Genomic DNA, 15,200 nt, shown 5'->3' on the forward strand with positions numbered 1-15,200 from the left:
ATGGCTTTTGCCAAAGAAAAAATAGACGTTTTAAGGACATTATCATCTTTTAGATGAGTATATCTTCAAATAGATCAGATATTCCCATTAGCAGCAATTTACAGTCATAAGTGAGGTGAGCTTTGTACTCAATCATAATTGCTGTCTTATGGGGAGAGAAAAACTGCTTAAATTTCCAAGGTATTCATGAGGAGAGAGGAGTCAAAAACAAGTGGAGAAGAGTTAAGGTCACTCTGCAGTTTTCACACTCCTTTAACAATGGAATTAGAAAATAATCTGGGAAGACTTCAAAGATATTTTTCTAGTCTCCACCCCAGAAGCCATCCTACCCTCTAGAACAGATTATTTCATGAGATGTAATGGGCAGGTACCAGAGGTAGGAGAATAGCACCGGCTGACTCTTAGTGAAGCTGAGCATCTGTCACTCCTACTGAAGTGAATGGGACTTGCAGGTTGTTGGCACCGCTAAGAGCTGACACAGGTGGCCTGGTCATATGTGCAAATCTGGTCTTCCAAAATTAATGTGGGCAGCAAAGCAGTTTATTTTCTCCTACTGCTGGCATGAACTGTCTGAAGCGAGCAGAATTAATTAATTTTATAGACCTAATCCTGCCTAAGAAGGCTTTTAAGTATAGTTCAAGTGCTGTATTGCAGTGTTACCTAAGGTGGTGTGATTGTACATGGATAGATATGACAGCAGAATCTCTTTGTGTATTTGTGAATAACAGCAAACTTTTCTAGTAAGACAGACTGGCTTGCAGGTGATGCAATGAGCTGAAAGGTATGCAGAAATATCGCCCAAAACAATGCAGTAGCTTATGATTGGTACATTTACTGTGATTGTCCAGTCAGTTTTTTGTTTCCTAATAGAGAGATAGATAAAATAGATTTTTTTAATGTTGCCTGGGTTCCAAATGAAAAGTCAGAACCTGATGCCAAAGGAGACAATGTTTAAACAAAATGTAAGAGAACTATTTTGGCTTTATTCTGTTAAGTAAAGAAGTAGTTGGAATCTGGCCATGATGTAAGTGCAATGAGGAGAAATGGGAAACACAAATAGGAAAAGATGCCTTCTTAAAAAGATGCTTTTACTAGCACCTTTTCCTGATTATGGCCTGTCTTTCCTCCATTCCCTAGAATACGTATGTCATCCTTTCACTGTGACTGCTTTTCCGTCAAGGAACTATGTGATAATATTTATTCTGTACTCCCATTTGCTTTATTACATATCAGGTATCAGTGCCTTACAACAGGCAAGTGATGGGCAAAAGGATTCCTTCTTGGCTTTTTTACTCTGTGCTTGAAGGCAGGGAAACCTCAGGTGCAAGCAAGAAGCATTCTGCTGCTGTCATTTGGATAGCCATGTGGTGAATATATATTGCAATCAGAAGAGTGAGCTGTACCTGCATTGATTGAACTAAGGACATTTAACAAGCTCATTTCAAACACTGAGTCCGTGTCACATGTTAAGCAGCCATGTGTGGTGAATCTAATCACTGAGCAGTTATTGTTCTAGAGCCAGAACTCCAAGTTTTTGTTTCATCTCCAAATGTGAAGTCCTTCACAATCCCCAAAGCCACTGATTAGTATTTTGAATCGTTGATATTCTGTAAAGCTAACAGGTAAGTCTTGTCTTCTAAAAGCCTTCCTTTCTAACTCCTGATGAATAGAGATGTTCCCCTTTTTTCCCAAAAAATCTCAAATGACTTTGAATCAACTTCTGAGAGTAGGACTAAGTCATTGGACTTGAATATAAAGACTGTCTTATGGCTCGATAAACTGTGGTAACTTCTTAGCACAGGTGGTTTCACATTCTTCCTGTCTTCTACAGTTGAACTTCAAATAGTTCCTTGTGACAGGGAAATGAAGTGCTTCCAGCGCAGCTTTGAAGACCACTCCAAAATTTTCTTATCTGTAACACAATACCTATTTTGTGGGCATCAATATTTCTTTGAGATGATCTGTAACTTTTAGATCACTTCCTGAATGATCCAGTCATCCCATGCAAAGTCATACAATTCTGACTTTTATTATGCGTAGTCATTTGTTGGATGTACAGATGTGTTGGTAACATGAGAGAGCACTAGTTACTTGATGCTCTCCAACTATTCCAATCCAATTATGGTGTGTTTACAGCCACAGTTATCGGAAATGATTGCATTTCGGTGAGCCTTAACTCTACAAGTAACTCCTAAAACCCCTGGTTTGGTACTGTTTATCTGAGGTATTGCAGTAGTCAGCATCCACGCTGTGAGTGACAATACGATATAAAGGGCAGTTGTTTGATATGGTTGCATCTCTCATCAAGCATAAGTGGCAAATCTGTATTGTACTAGGAGGGAAAGAGCTAATGCTATAGCTGTATTCTATTTCTCTGGCCCAATAAATACCATGGGTTCAGGGGCCTGGGGATCAGAACATTCCTGGGTACTGGGGTCTCCATTCAAGGCTCCGCTCTGAATAAAGCAGAGCAGAGATTTAAAGCTGGCTGTTCTGGTCCTCTGGGAGGTAGGGCGGTAGATATTCTGAGGTACACAACTTTCCTTATCCTGACCACAAATACCCTGCAAGGTCTGAGGAGTAATCACAATGGATGTTTCATGTAAGCTGCCAGCTAACTTATGCGATGGTTTGTTTTTTAACCAACATGATTTTTTGGGGAGGACACAAAGCAGTTTCATCATAAGATGTCCTCTTTTCCCCTCTGGGTAAGCAATCACGATGTAAGTAAGAAGATTTTGTTATCTTCCTTTCAGAAAACACTCTGAAAAATCCACATGGCTTATTGTTGCATCCTTAAACTCAGGATTTCCAGTGGAAGAGTCTTTACTGAAATCTCAGCATCATAATGCAATGTGATTTGAATGTGTATTATATTCACCAAGTAACTTTCAGGAAGGGTATGGAACTAACGGCAGCTCTTGGTCTAATTTTTCCTTTAAAGCAGGGATGTGTACGGAACAAAAGGCAGCCTCTCTTACCTGTTTTTGTGCAATTAAAGTAATACTAAATACTTAGTTTGTTGCTGAAGGCCAGGAGTATATAAATAGTATTATGTACTCCACACAGCATCTCTGCAGACATTATGCATAGCTCTATTTAAGGTTCTGTTTCTCAATTCTGTCTGTTCTGAATTTCAGGGGACACATTTAGCCCTGTTAGAATGTAGGCCAGATAAATACGAATAATGGCCTGTAATAGCTGAAGTACTAGCTTAAAGGATGTTACATAATAAAACCTGCTGCTCTCATTGTTCTGACATAATATATAACCAGTGGGTTTGAAGCCCTTTCTTTTTGACCTGCCAAATGCAGCTGTTCTCTTTGTGTTGCGGCTGTGTCTGAATCACCAGTGCTGGTGTGGCATTATCTGTAGGAAAGTTCAGTGTATGAAATAACTAGACTGAATAGAATCTATGCAATTACTAACTTGGTCATAAATACAGTCACTATTTCTTGATGGAGAGGAAAAAAATAAATAAATTCCATAGTGGCTTTTTCCTGTAAGAAAGGAAAACATAACCTTTCCCTGGAATAGGAAGCATAATGTTAAGTGTGTTTATAAACTTGGGCCCCAAAATGGTAAGAAACTGAGAAGCTCAAGAGTGGGGATAACGACAGTTATTTTATTTCCTCTTTATGGAAGAGGAGGAGTTTTCTTAACCTAATGAACCTAACAAACAATGAGTTTTGTTGCTTTTTATCTTGTTTTAATATTTAAGTGTTCCCTGGCAACTGGGTATTCTGGTGTGACAAATTCTTCCGCTTTTGGGTTAGAGTTAATTTAGTTGTGAATATCATTGATGTAGTATTTCAAGAAATTGTCAAATTCACTTAACTAATAATGAACATAATTTTGCAGATCCTTTAGAACCAGAAAATGCAACAGGAGGTAACCATTAAATTATGTATTTAAAGCTGCTGAACGCTTTTTTTTCAGGTGATACTTTTTGTTAGTGTGCGATATTTGAACCCAGCAAATGGCAGTTTTCCATAACACAGCAGATAGCACCGTCATTAGCTCCATTCTGAATCATTATTGCCAAGTGTTCTCCAGCCAGTGTGACACAGAGTGAAATTTGTTCTGCCAATATGTTAGCATTAACTTTCTATACTAGCAACAGCAGTTCTCATCTGGTCACTCTTGTTGTCTAATTAGGAGTGTGAAGAGTACCTTATTTTTTTAAATCCAGTTTTTATATAACTGTAAAAAGCCTTCAGTAGCCTTTGAAGTACTAAAGCAGTGTGTTAAATGGAAAGGTCTTCATTATAATTTAGCATTGATTGTATCCTCAGCTAGCTCCAGCCCACTATTTGATACAGATGATTTATTTTGTGTATAACTAGAAGTTTCTGTACATAACTACCTCAGATGGCACCGTTTTATAAAGTAACATTAAATGATGTCCAGTGTAATATGAGACAGTGCTCTTCTTTGTTCACTGGGTTTTGTTGCAGAAAGAAGTGGCTGCTCAGTGTGCTGGTAAGTTATTAATCCCCATTGAAAGATCATGAGAAAGAGAGAAGGAGGGAAACTTTTGCTGAGCGTGACAAAAATCAATACTTCTAAGTCTTACGGAAATAATTAATTTTAAACTGTGTCTGACAATGTCAGCTATGCATGCTTTAAAATGAATAATGCTAATTGAAAAGAATGGCTTATACTGCATGTGAAAAGGCTGTTTTTTTCTAGTACTACTCTAATTAAAGTCTTAATAAAAAAGTTACATGAGAATGAAATTTCAGAATAGGCTTCTTGTTAAAATTGTCAAATTTCTTAAATCCTTAAAAAAAAAAAACTTTATAAAGGTATGCTATAATATTTAACTAAATAGGAGTTCATAAAGAATTGAATTCTTGCCAGTACAGAGTGAGGACAAGGATGTCAACAAATGTGCTGTTCAGTCACATTGTGTTGACCCATGATTTACATAATATGGTATATTAAAAAACAAGCAAGTATACTCCATCAAAATGTGCTGTATAGATGATGAGGAAAGAATTATGAATGTTAATTAGGCCCTTAAGTTACAATAGCAGCTCAGCAAAATAAAAGCTTGATCAAATGAGTTGCCAGCCTGAGGATGGCCCGGAAGCTTAGTCCAGCTCTCCTGTTACGTGTCCTTTGGGAACAGTCCTAAATAGTCTCCTTTCTGGGTCCACGAAAAGTATAATTTTCCCTCAAATGTGAAGCTGTTTCTATATTCTTCTGAGAGACTTTGGGGAACAAGAGCAATCAGCTCTTAATTATAGGGGGAAGAAATACATGTAACATAATTTTTCGAGTCGCTTTGACTGTAAGCACTCTGTTTCTGGAAGTAGGCAACCTGAAAATAATCAGTTTCCAGCTTACAAATGTCTCCAGATGACATCTTGAACGTGTTTACTACAAGATGAGTCTTCTTTTTGCTCACAGTGGCTAACAGCCATTTTTCCAGAAAGTCAGTGAGTTCTTGCTCTTCTTTTAGGAAGATATAATGGGTCAAATGTCTTCAAGGCATGCAAATCCCCTGGATAGGGTAGAGTTACTTTCTGCACCTCCCACGTGCGTAGCTGGAGTTGTGATTATCTATGCCACAGGTGTCTAGTGCCTGGACTCTGAATAAATAGGTTTTAACCTTTCCCAAAAATCCTTCTAAATACACTTGATTGGTAGCAATGGCAGCTGAGGATTAGGGGGAACTCAGCCTTTCATGTGCTGGCACCATACCTCCTCCTTTCCCTTGCTTAGAGTCCAAATTCCAGCTGCTGGGCTATTTTGGCTCCCTCACTTGCTGCTCTTGGTTAGCCATACTTGCTACTAAAGGCACAAACCCTTATTCTCACTAGAGGTAACTAGTTCAAGGACACACACTTTAAACAATTTACGGCTATTCAATTTAAAGCCAGTGTTGCTGGCAATTCATCTTTGTGGCATGAAAAAAAAAAAAAAAAAAAAAACCTGTAAGGCATCGTAGTACTTACTATACCTGGTTAGGGTGGCATACATGCTTTTCAGAAGCCTCTGTGGGACTCTCATTCTATATTTAAAGCATCCTGTAACTTAGGAAGCTATTTTGATTTGGAACGATTGCTACATTTACCTCAAGCTTCTGGAATGGGACATGGTATCCAAAATTCCAAAAATACTACATGTAACCCCAGATTCTGGTACATAGTGCCAAATCAGAATGCTCTGGTATTAGGGTGAATTTGGGCTGCCTTTTCTTGATCCTGAGGGTCACTGGGACTGTCCTGCTCTATTTGAGAATGTCAGCATTCTCTCCTTACCTAGTCATAGCTAGTTCAAAAATGGCCAAGGGCAGTTGGTACTATGGCAGGTGTTTAAAAAAGAAATAGACAGCCAAAACAAGATGTTCTCTTTTATCGGAGTTGGCTAAAATTACCTACTCTAGGAAATAAATGGACAGTCTTCCTGATGTTTTTTTTTGTCAGGAGTTGCAAAGTACAAATACGCTCCTGCCCTACTGTCAAAATTACTTTTCTGTCTAGAAGATTCTTGTTTCACTTGTTTACTTAACTGATCTAAAAAATTATTTAAGATCAAGTCCTTTGGCCAGCTACATGAGATGGGGCAAATGAAATTTCACTTTTACTTGTTTGCTTTCTTGATGACAAGAAGTGGTCAAAAGTCTTCAAGTGTTGCTGTTTTCTTGAGCAACAACAAACCAAACATCTGAACAGCAATCTCTTCTCAGAAGCCTCAGATGACTGCAAGGACAAATACTGATATTGCTGTGGCCTGTGGTCCTGTGGGAGAGCCCTAACATTGCCTCTTGGCACTCATCCTTGCTCCATGTGGGATGGCACTGTGCTGTCTCCTGCTTCTGTACGCCTAGAAGGCTGCAGTGGGCTGCCTCCTGTGCCTGCCTTTCGTTGCTCTGCCCCATACATTCTTCCTCATCGGGGTCTGCCATCTTTTCTTTGCTTCCAGCTTTCAGTGATGTTTAAATTTAGTGCACACTGAGTGGAGGAGCAAGGAAATGAAGACTGCATTTGGAAACTGAAAATCACAGATCCTTCCACAAGGTGTTATAACTTCTCATGGAAGACTGAAGGGGAAGATGGAAAGAATATTCTGGTTGAAACAATACAGGAAGAAGTTAGTTAAAAAGGGTACCTTATGGAGGCTAACAAGTGCTGTTTGTGTAGCTGTTGGGTTTCCTGTTTCTCTGATTACACACGTTGCTGTGTTAAATAGTCTGTTACCCTGCGCTGGGGAACCCAAGCTGTAGCTAATCTCAGTATCATTTCTGTGTTTAGAGTGAAATGTATTGCCATGGAAAATTTTTGGAAGACCCTTTCCTCTTTTTACAACTGTGCATCCTATGGACCACAGTCTAATGTTTTTGTCCTGCTCATCAGCAATTCCTTTCTTTTGCTACATTTCTGCAGAGCTTCAGTTCCTGACCCTATAAGACACAGCTTTAGATTGCTATCTACAACCTTTTCTCTGAAGAAAATCTGCTGAATGTGGGTAGTAGGACATGTTTCTTTTCCTGAAAAATACTAACGGGTGGCCATTGTGAACATTTCCACCTTTTCTTAGCAGTAAACACAGTTAAGTTTCACAATATGGGAACATGCTTCTTTTTTCTCAACCTGTGTTGTGTCTTCTGAGGCTAACATAATCCACTTGATTGTGTTTCTAGAAATTTTTCTTTAGGAGACCTAAAGAAATATGCAAGCAAGCAAAATAGATTTTTTTTTTTTTAAATCTGCCCTGAAGAGTAACAGCAAGCTTTTGTGGAAAATGTGCCCTGTGAAGATGTACATCTGTGTCCCCAGTGTCAATGGAAAGACCCCAATGACTCATATAAAAAAGGCCTGGATCTTCAACACATAAAGATCTAGCATATTTCTTCTTTTACACAGTATAATATTATGCTTCAAGCTTTGGAAATCAGACATAAATAAGGGGAGGGGGGGAGGAGAGGGAGGGCAGGGGGCAACAGAATAAACTTTTCGTAAGCTCCAAAGAATTTGAATTAATTCAGTTTTATTTGTGGTTTCATATAGACCTAATTCTAATCCCTTTCCCAGTAAAAATAGGATGAAGTTGCAGGATTAATAATTTATGTGAACAGGGTTATTGTCTGGAAGAGCATTGAGCAAAGAGCCTTAAGTTTTTCCCTATGTGTACGTGACTTGTCAGAGAGCTTATCCAAGCTTGTGGGAACATTCTGGGGAGAAAATTCATCACTTCCACAATATTGAATACATATTTGCCAAATGATTGACAAGATGAGGAGGTGGTATATCATTTCTTTCCGCATCAAGGGACTGTCAGCGAATGAAACCAAAACTAGAACTTAGCTGCTTTATTTATCCCTTGAACAGGTGCAGTACAAGCAGCTGCAATAAGATCTTTCATACACTCCACCCACAATTCCCTGGAGTTCATGTGTCCTAAAGACAACCTGGAAAGGAGGCAGGACACTCTGGTACAGTATTATAGTATTATATTTTATAAGTACAGTGCGAGATGCTGATCCTTCCCATGGGGAAGTTCTGGAACTCAGAACTGGATCTGAGTTTCTTGCTGTGATATGTCTCTTTCTCTTGCCACAATGAACATTTACCTCAATTATTAATTTGTTCTGAAACTTTTTTTTTTTGTTTTAATAAAACTCAGTGTTGCCAGGAAACAGGACAAAGGAGCAATTGTAAAATAATTTACCACTTAAAATGATTTGCCTCATGTTAACTGGACTTTCAGTTAATTATTTCTGAGGAAAGCTTTGCTAAGAGGACTTGCAAATAACATTACCCTTTTGGACTAAATTTAGTCTTGATCCTCCTCCACTGGTCTTGGAAAATATTATATTGGATCCCAACATTAAATGTGTTTCCAGTGTTAGGAGGCCAAGGAAGGTCTCATGTCAGGTAGCTGATTGGTAAGCATCCTTGTTCAATGTGTAGAAAAACAGGTTAGGAAAAAACTTTATTTTTTTTTGGCATTTAATTCTAGAACATTTACAATGAATGTGCTGGCTTGAAGGTCAGCGGTCCTTAGTTTTAATAGTCTCCTACACTGCCTGTTCTTAGCTGCATCTGAGAGTAATGGCTGGTCCATATATCCTCCCTGATACGACAGTGTCTTAGTGCCTATTAATTCTGCAAAAAGAGGTAGTATAGGAAGAACTCTTTAAAGGATTATCTTTTTCTGCTGCAGTTCAACTATTTTTATAATAATGAAATACGGATCAAGGATTATCAAGAAAACAAACAAACAAACAAGAAAAATAAATTCCCAAAACCTCTCTGAAAAAAAGAGGAGTGTGTATGCCATATTCTGTTCATATCCTCCCACTGATGCTATGGTTACATTAATGTGATACTCATTAAAAAATAGTTTACTCAGCGTGTCATAAACTAAAACCATTTTTCTGCCTGAATTCTGACTCGCCAACCAAGAGCTGGTGGTGACCACCTTGAGGTAAAGTTGAAACATCAAATAATTTCCCAATATTTATTTGAATATTTTCATGTATTTTTGTGATTCCATAATATTAAACACTCCACATCCCTATTTTCATTTGTTTTGTTTTAATAAAAGGAGATCAAATAATAGCATGTTAGTTCACAAAGATATCATCACATCATGAGAATAGATGAAGATGGTGATTTTCAATGGTGTATTTTTAGTTGAGTTTAATTCTATATTTTGGGCTGGTACACAAGAAATATTCTCTCTATGTCTTCTTCTGAATATATACTGCATATGATTTGTGTATATGTCTTTGGATACAAGTGGCCTATAGAAAAATCTCTCATGCTTTATTCTTAAATGTCTGTGTTGAACAGACCCCCCCCATGATTTATATATATATATGTATGTACATATACATACACACATACCCTTCCCTCTATCAGTTGTCACTTACCATCACTTACATTTTGTCCTATTTATTTTGCTGTGCTACCAGAATCAGTAAAAATCTAGGCTGTGCTGATGGTGTCTTTTTACTTTGTCCAGTTTAATTCATTTAACATTCAGTGACACCTGAGACTTGGATTTGTCTCCTAGCTCTAGTGCTTTGTTTCTTTTTCTAGTCTTTTTGTCTGCTTTGCCTAGTTAGACAATAGTTTTTTTGGCCATCAGATGGATTTACAAAGCCTGTCCAACAGGCTCTGAACTTGTCAGAGTGGGGCACTGCTGTGACACCACAAGCAAAGAGCCATTGGTTTGGTTGTGTCTCTTGATAGTATTTCTCTAGTGATTTGCCTCACTTTGTGTTGCAAATAGGTTGCACTGTTAAAATTCTCAGTTAGTTAACGGGAGAGGGCCACATCACCTTTAAGGAGAGCTGTCTGTAAGCTGTTCTTAAAAATTGATAATATGATTCTTAATCACTATTTAGCCTTGAACTATTCTGTTCACTTTCTGTGAGCCCTGACATTGTCTTGACATTGTCTTTTTCCTTTCTGTTCTTACCTCTGACACTTCCATTTTATATTTTCATGGCTAATTTTCATTGCAGAGACTAGTGAGAGAGAGACTAGGACAGGTCTGTGGTTTTGGATTAAAATATACAGTGTCAGTTTTGTGATACGAGCACACGACGTTAAGGATGACATGGTAACCTTTTTGCTGGCTTCCCTCCAACCCACTCCCATCTATAAGCATGGTTATGTCCTGTTAGTGCAGACCTAAGTAAGAAGTAACTGTAAGGCTGGACGAAGATTGGAACTGTAAACTTATTCCAAGGTAGTAAGGTTGTAAACAAGATATGTGTGTACTAACAGATACCTAGAAAACATGGAAATTACTCTGGTGACTTGTATTTTACAAACCTTTCACTTTCAAAGCATTCTGTAATATCCTGCTAGGTGTGGGACAGTATGTTGAGGTTTAAGTTTGGATTGAGTGGTGTCAAGAGAAATGAGAGGGTCAGGTCTGAAAAAGGAGAGAAGGCTTTAAGCCTATATGCTGGCATAGGGCCACAAGGAAGAAAGTTCAAGCTGTACCTGGCACCTACCCTGCTGTAAGAAAGCCTCGTATTCTAATAAACACAAGAGTCATCTATTTTAATTTAAACAAGGATGCCTGGAGAACAAAGAGTCCTGTTTTCCACTTCAGTGCTTGCTCACTTTTTTTATGCTGGGGCTTAGAACAAAGTTTTTGTGTTGATCTGTATGTTATTTTATAGTAGTTCTTGGGTTGGCAGTGAGAAGAGCAGTTCTCCATATGGTCTAATAAGTGATATTTCACTTTGAATATTTTGAATGGGGAGGGGGGGAAAAACACTTCTGAGAATTGTGAGAAATGATTGGACCCTTAGAGAACCAAAGCTATTCAAGTCACAAGTTTAAGTAGTGTGTAGAATATAATTAAAGAATCCTTTTGGATTCACATACTTAGGAATGCTACTGTCTCTGCCCAATTCCAAATGTCAGATCCCCTCTTTTTTTCTTACTTTGATAAGAGTATGGAAGTATGGACTGAGTGAGATGCTATTGTTGGCAAGCTTTTGATAGACACTCCTGGAATTTCATTGCAGGAGCCATGACTTCTGTTTTATCTGAAATCTCACTGGCTCTTGATGACAGACAAACTCTGTTTTTAGCATTGCACTGAAGGTCAGGCAAATGACTGGTTTCCAAACAGAGTAACTGAAGATACTGGAACGTATTTATTCCTGGTATAATTCCACTAGTTCTATGAAGTTACAGGGGAAATATATTTGTAAAGACCCTTCAGAGTTGAAGGACAATACTCCTTAGTCACTTGTGTTAAAAGGAGGTTGGGGAAAAAAATATGATTTAATGTAAAAATAAAATTATTTCTGCAAGAGAAATGCTACATTCCCTAAAATAAGAATAATATATATATATTTTTAACCTGGTTTAAGCCAACACCACTCCATTAAGGATACTGAGCATCATGGAATATGCTTTTTTTTTTTTTTTTCTAATATCTGAAAATCTAGCTTGAAAAGTTTTAATCTAAGAGCTAGGCTCGAGGTTTTCTGTCTATATATATATATATATTTACCTTAAGGTTAATCTAGGAAATACGTACACTGCGTAGGCTGCTTTCCTTGTGGCATTTGGGATGTTTCCATTATTTTTCACACATCTTTAATTTTAGCTACAGTTTTGGTGTACCTCATGTCTATAAGCTGGCTATCAAGTAGACTGGTTAAATATTTCATTTCAGTTTTTGCAGGTTATCCTTGACCTTAATTCATAGGTAAGGCAATAAACTTGTTTTGCAGATGGGCCAAGAAAAGTCAGTAGTAATTTGTGAAAATGAAAACGAGATGGTTTTACCAGGAACGGAATCATCAACATCTTTGTAGAGTGCCATTACAAAGGCCAATATTGTTAGAAGCTAGAAAGAAATTTTTATAAAGCTTTGTTGCACAGATCACAATATTATTGAAAGTTTCCAAATGATGATGAAAAGTGGAGGAGCATATGTGTGTTTGTGATTGTAGGAAGTGTATGTGTCAGCAGGGAGGTATAACTATGGCTAACAAGGAGGTGCTCCTCATCTACTTTGTCAGAGGGAATTGATCAGTCTAGGTTATGGACACACGAAGTCGTAGATACAGAGAGATCTCTTTGTTGGTAAAAGATGTCATGTTTTATGCCACTTCATAACTGAATGACTAGGACTATCATTGATGACCAGTGTCCCATGACACTGGGAGTTGGTGCAAAAATTAAAGATGAATTTTTTATCAAGACATCATTATCAAAAATGTGAAATGCTAATGTTTTTACTTTTTGTGTAATAAACGTACATTTAATTTTTGCAATTCTGTGGCAGAAATGTATCCTTTAAAGCTCCAACAGTGTTTTTAATACTTGGGTCTTAGTTCAGCAAGCTTTTGCTTTAGAGGGCAAAATGTTTCTTTAATAGCAGATACCCTAGTAGTCATAAAGTACAAACAGCTCTTACCATAATGAGGCAAGATTTCTTCGATTTAGCTTAGCTTTGACTCTAATGCTGTACCCCAAAGGCTCAGCTTTTCCAAACCTTTCATGACATATGCTTTTTAAACCCATAAAACAATTCTGCACTCACTGTATACCCTGTGTTCTAATGTCAAAGCAAATCTGTGTTCTACTTGTGGCACCTGCTGTGGCACATACTTCAGCTACTTCAAGGTAGTACTGAGCATACCACCATACTGAAAGTCCTGTCAACATAGCTGTGATAAAGCCCCTTTGGAAAATGTATAGCTTTACCCTGAAATCATTTATCATAACTCATAAGGGAGAATTAATTAGCATTTAGTCCTTGTAATAATTTGGATTGCTGCCCTTCATGAAATAGGGGCATGTATGTGTAAGTGCAAGCCTCATACAGAATGGGAATGCTTTCATTTTTAACAAGGCAAAACAAGTTCTGATACAAAGAAACTGAATTTTTTAAAACAACTAAGTGGTTGGATGTATTAATGAATGCTGTTGCACTGAATGTTCCTAAGTCAAGTCTCAGAAATGCAAGGTTGTATTTCTAAGTACAGAAAATACTACTGTAGGTTAGATAACAAGCTTGCAGCAAATGGATTAGTATTTTTTCCTTTACTACTGTCAGCACAGTTCCAATGACTGTCTGCTATGGAAGTAGCTGTGTTATGGATTGACTAATACTTTGTCTAGAGCTATGTAAAATCTCACAGACTCCTCAATCTCTTTGACATTATTATATTTCATGATTGGATTTGAGTTTGTGTACTTTCTATACATGGATGTTTCCCAGTTGAATTGTTATATCTATTACACAAAGCTATAAATGAAAACAAAATATTTTTTTCAGGAAAAAGAAAAAGTGACTTTCTTAATATTAACTCATACTTACTTCAGAAGTTTTTGTAAACATCTTTATCTTCCACTGAGCTAAGCGTACAACTCTGAAATCTGAAATTCAGTCTCTCTTAGATCTGTTGTGTATATCTTTTTATTTTCATTACTTCATGTTTCATAGGTTTGTTCTGACAAGGAGTTGCTTAATGGAACTGCAAATTGATGTAGTTGGGTCCTGTTGATGGACTGTTCTCCTGTCTTTCTGCTACTAACATGAATAGTTTTCTGCATTCTGCCAACATAGGGATCTTCAAACATTAGTTTCTGTGATTTAAGCTTGCATGTCATTTATTCAAAAGATTGCAAAAACTGTGTACTTCGTGTTCAGCTCACATACTGGAGGAGATGTGGACTGTCTGTCACAAAGTGAAAGGTGTGCTTTTTGCAGGAGGGCCAGCCTGCTCTCTTGTGGAGTTTGCAGTGGCTCCAGCCATACTCTCTAGAGACGGTTTCTTTAATGTAAAGGTAAAATGGACTTTCAAGCTCTTACTATTGGTAAGAGCAGGAAGGGTGCTCTTCAAACAGAAGCAAAGTAAGGGACAGAAAAGGCACGCAAGCCCCAGGCTGTCCACCATCCTTAGTTTTATTTCCATATTCATAAAACCAGCAAACATTATCCTAAAACAACAGAGGTACAGAAGAGCTTCCAGAATCCTATTGTAAATTAAAGGTATGTTTTCCAAATGTTATTTGAGAAGAAATCGTTGATATTTTGTCTGAGGTGAAAATGTAAACTGCTTTACCATCTCCAGGCAGCTATGCAGTCATGTGTAGGGCTACAGAGAAACTGAAATGCTTGCATTTGCACTCAAGAGAATAACTTCGGTCTAAGTAATAGCAAATTGGGACCATAATATTTTTTCAGTGCTTTTGCTTTACTTGTAATGGGATTTTATTTTCTTGTTGCCTGTCAGCATGAGAGACAGAAGTTGTCTGGTCTTCCAAACAAACAGGCAGTGGTCACAGGAGGAGCATGCACAAAGGAATTAATTTCCTGCGTGAGACTCCTTGACTCACTAACTTCCACACCAGCTTGATTCACACCTCACCTGGGGAAGGTACTTGTAGTCATGCTGTTTCAAAAGCTGTTTATCTTTGAACAGTGCTGTTCTTTCCCCTTACTTCTGTAGAAGGATTTAACTGCTTTTGATATTTGGACTTTCAGTTCTCCATTCTTTTTTTTTTCTTTTTTTTTTTTTTAAAGGGCTGATTATCAGTGTACCTACTAATGCAAGCACAAGACTTTCTAATTACACACTGATATAGTATAAACAGCACACTGCCTTCTTATCAGTCTTTACATAAGATGGGCATGACTTTGTGTCATATCTGAATTGCAGCCAGCAAAAGCCCAGCTTGTCAGCCTGTTGCTTTTTCTCT

General features: G+C 37.7%; 1 protein-coding gene across 23 annotated transcripts in view; it reads left to right on the plus strand.

Moving 5' to 3' along the window:
• Positions 1–15,200, plus strand: part of LDB3 (LIM domain binding 3) — a 121,431-nt gene that overhangs the window by 8,245 nt on the left and 97,986 nt on the right. For 16 of the 23 annotated variants that reach the window (XR_011810346.1, XM_038181040.2, XM_038181039.2 and 13 more), the window contains exon 3: positions 8,340–8,443. The exons of the other annotated variants lie outside the window; for them this stretch is intronic. Coding sequence is in view for 15 of the 16 variants with exons in the window: in XM_038181040.2 (XP_038036968.1) it covers positions 8,340–8,443 (104 nt within the window). In the remaining variant the exon portion in view is untranslated. The remainder of the gene's footprint in view (positions 1–8,339; positions 8,444–15,200) is intronic. 23 annotated transcript variants of the gene reach the window in all.

The sequence above is a fragment of the Anas platyrhynchos genome, chromosome 6, assembly GCF_047663525.1.
Source record: "Anas platyrhynchos isolate ZD024472 breed Pekin duck chromosome 6, IASCAAS_PekinDuck_T2T, whole genome shotgun sequence".
Classification (NCBI taxonomy): domain Eukaryota; kingdom Metazoa; phylum Chordata; class Aves; order Anseriformes; family Anatidae; genus Anas; species Anas platyrhynchos.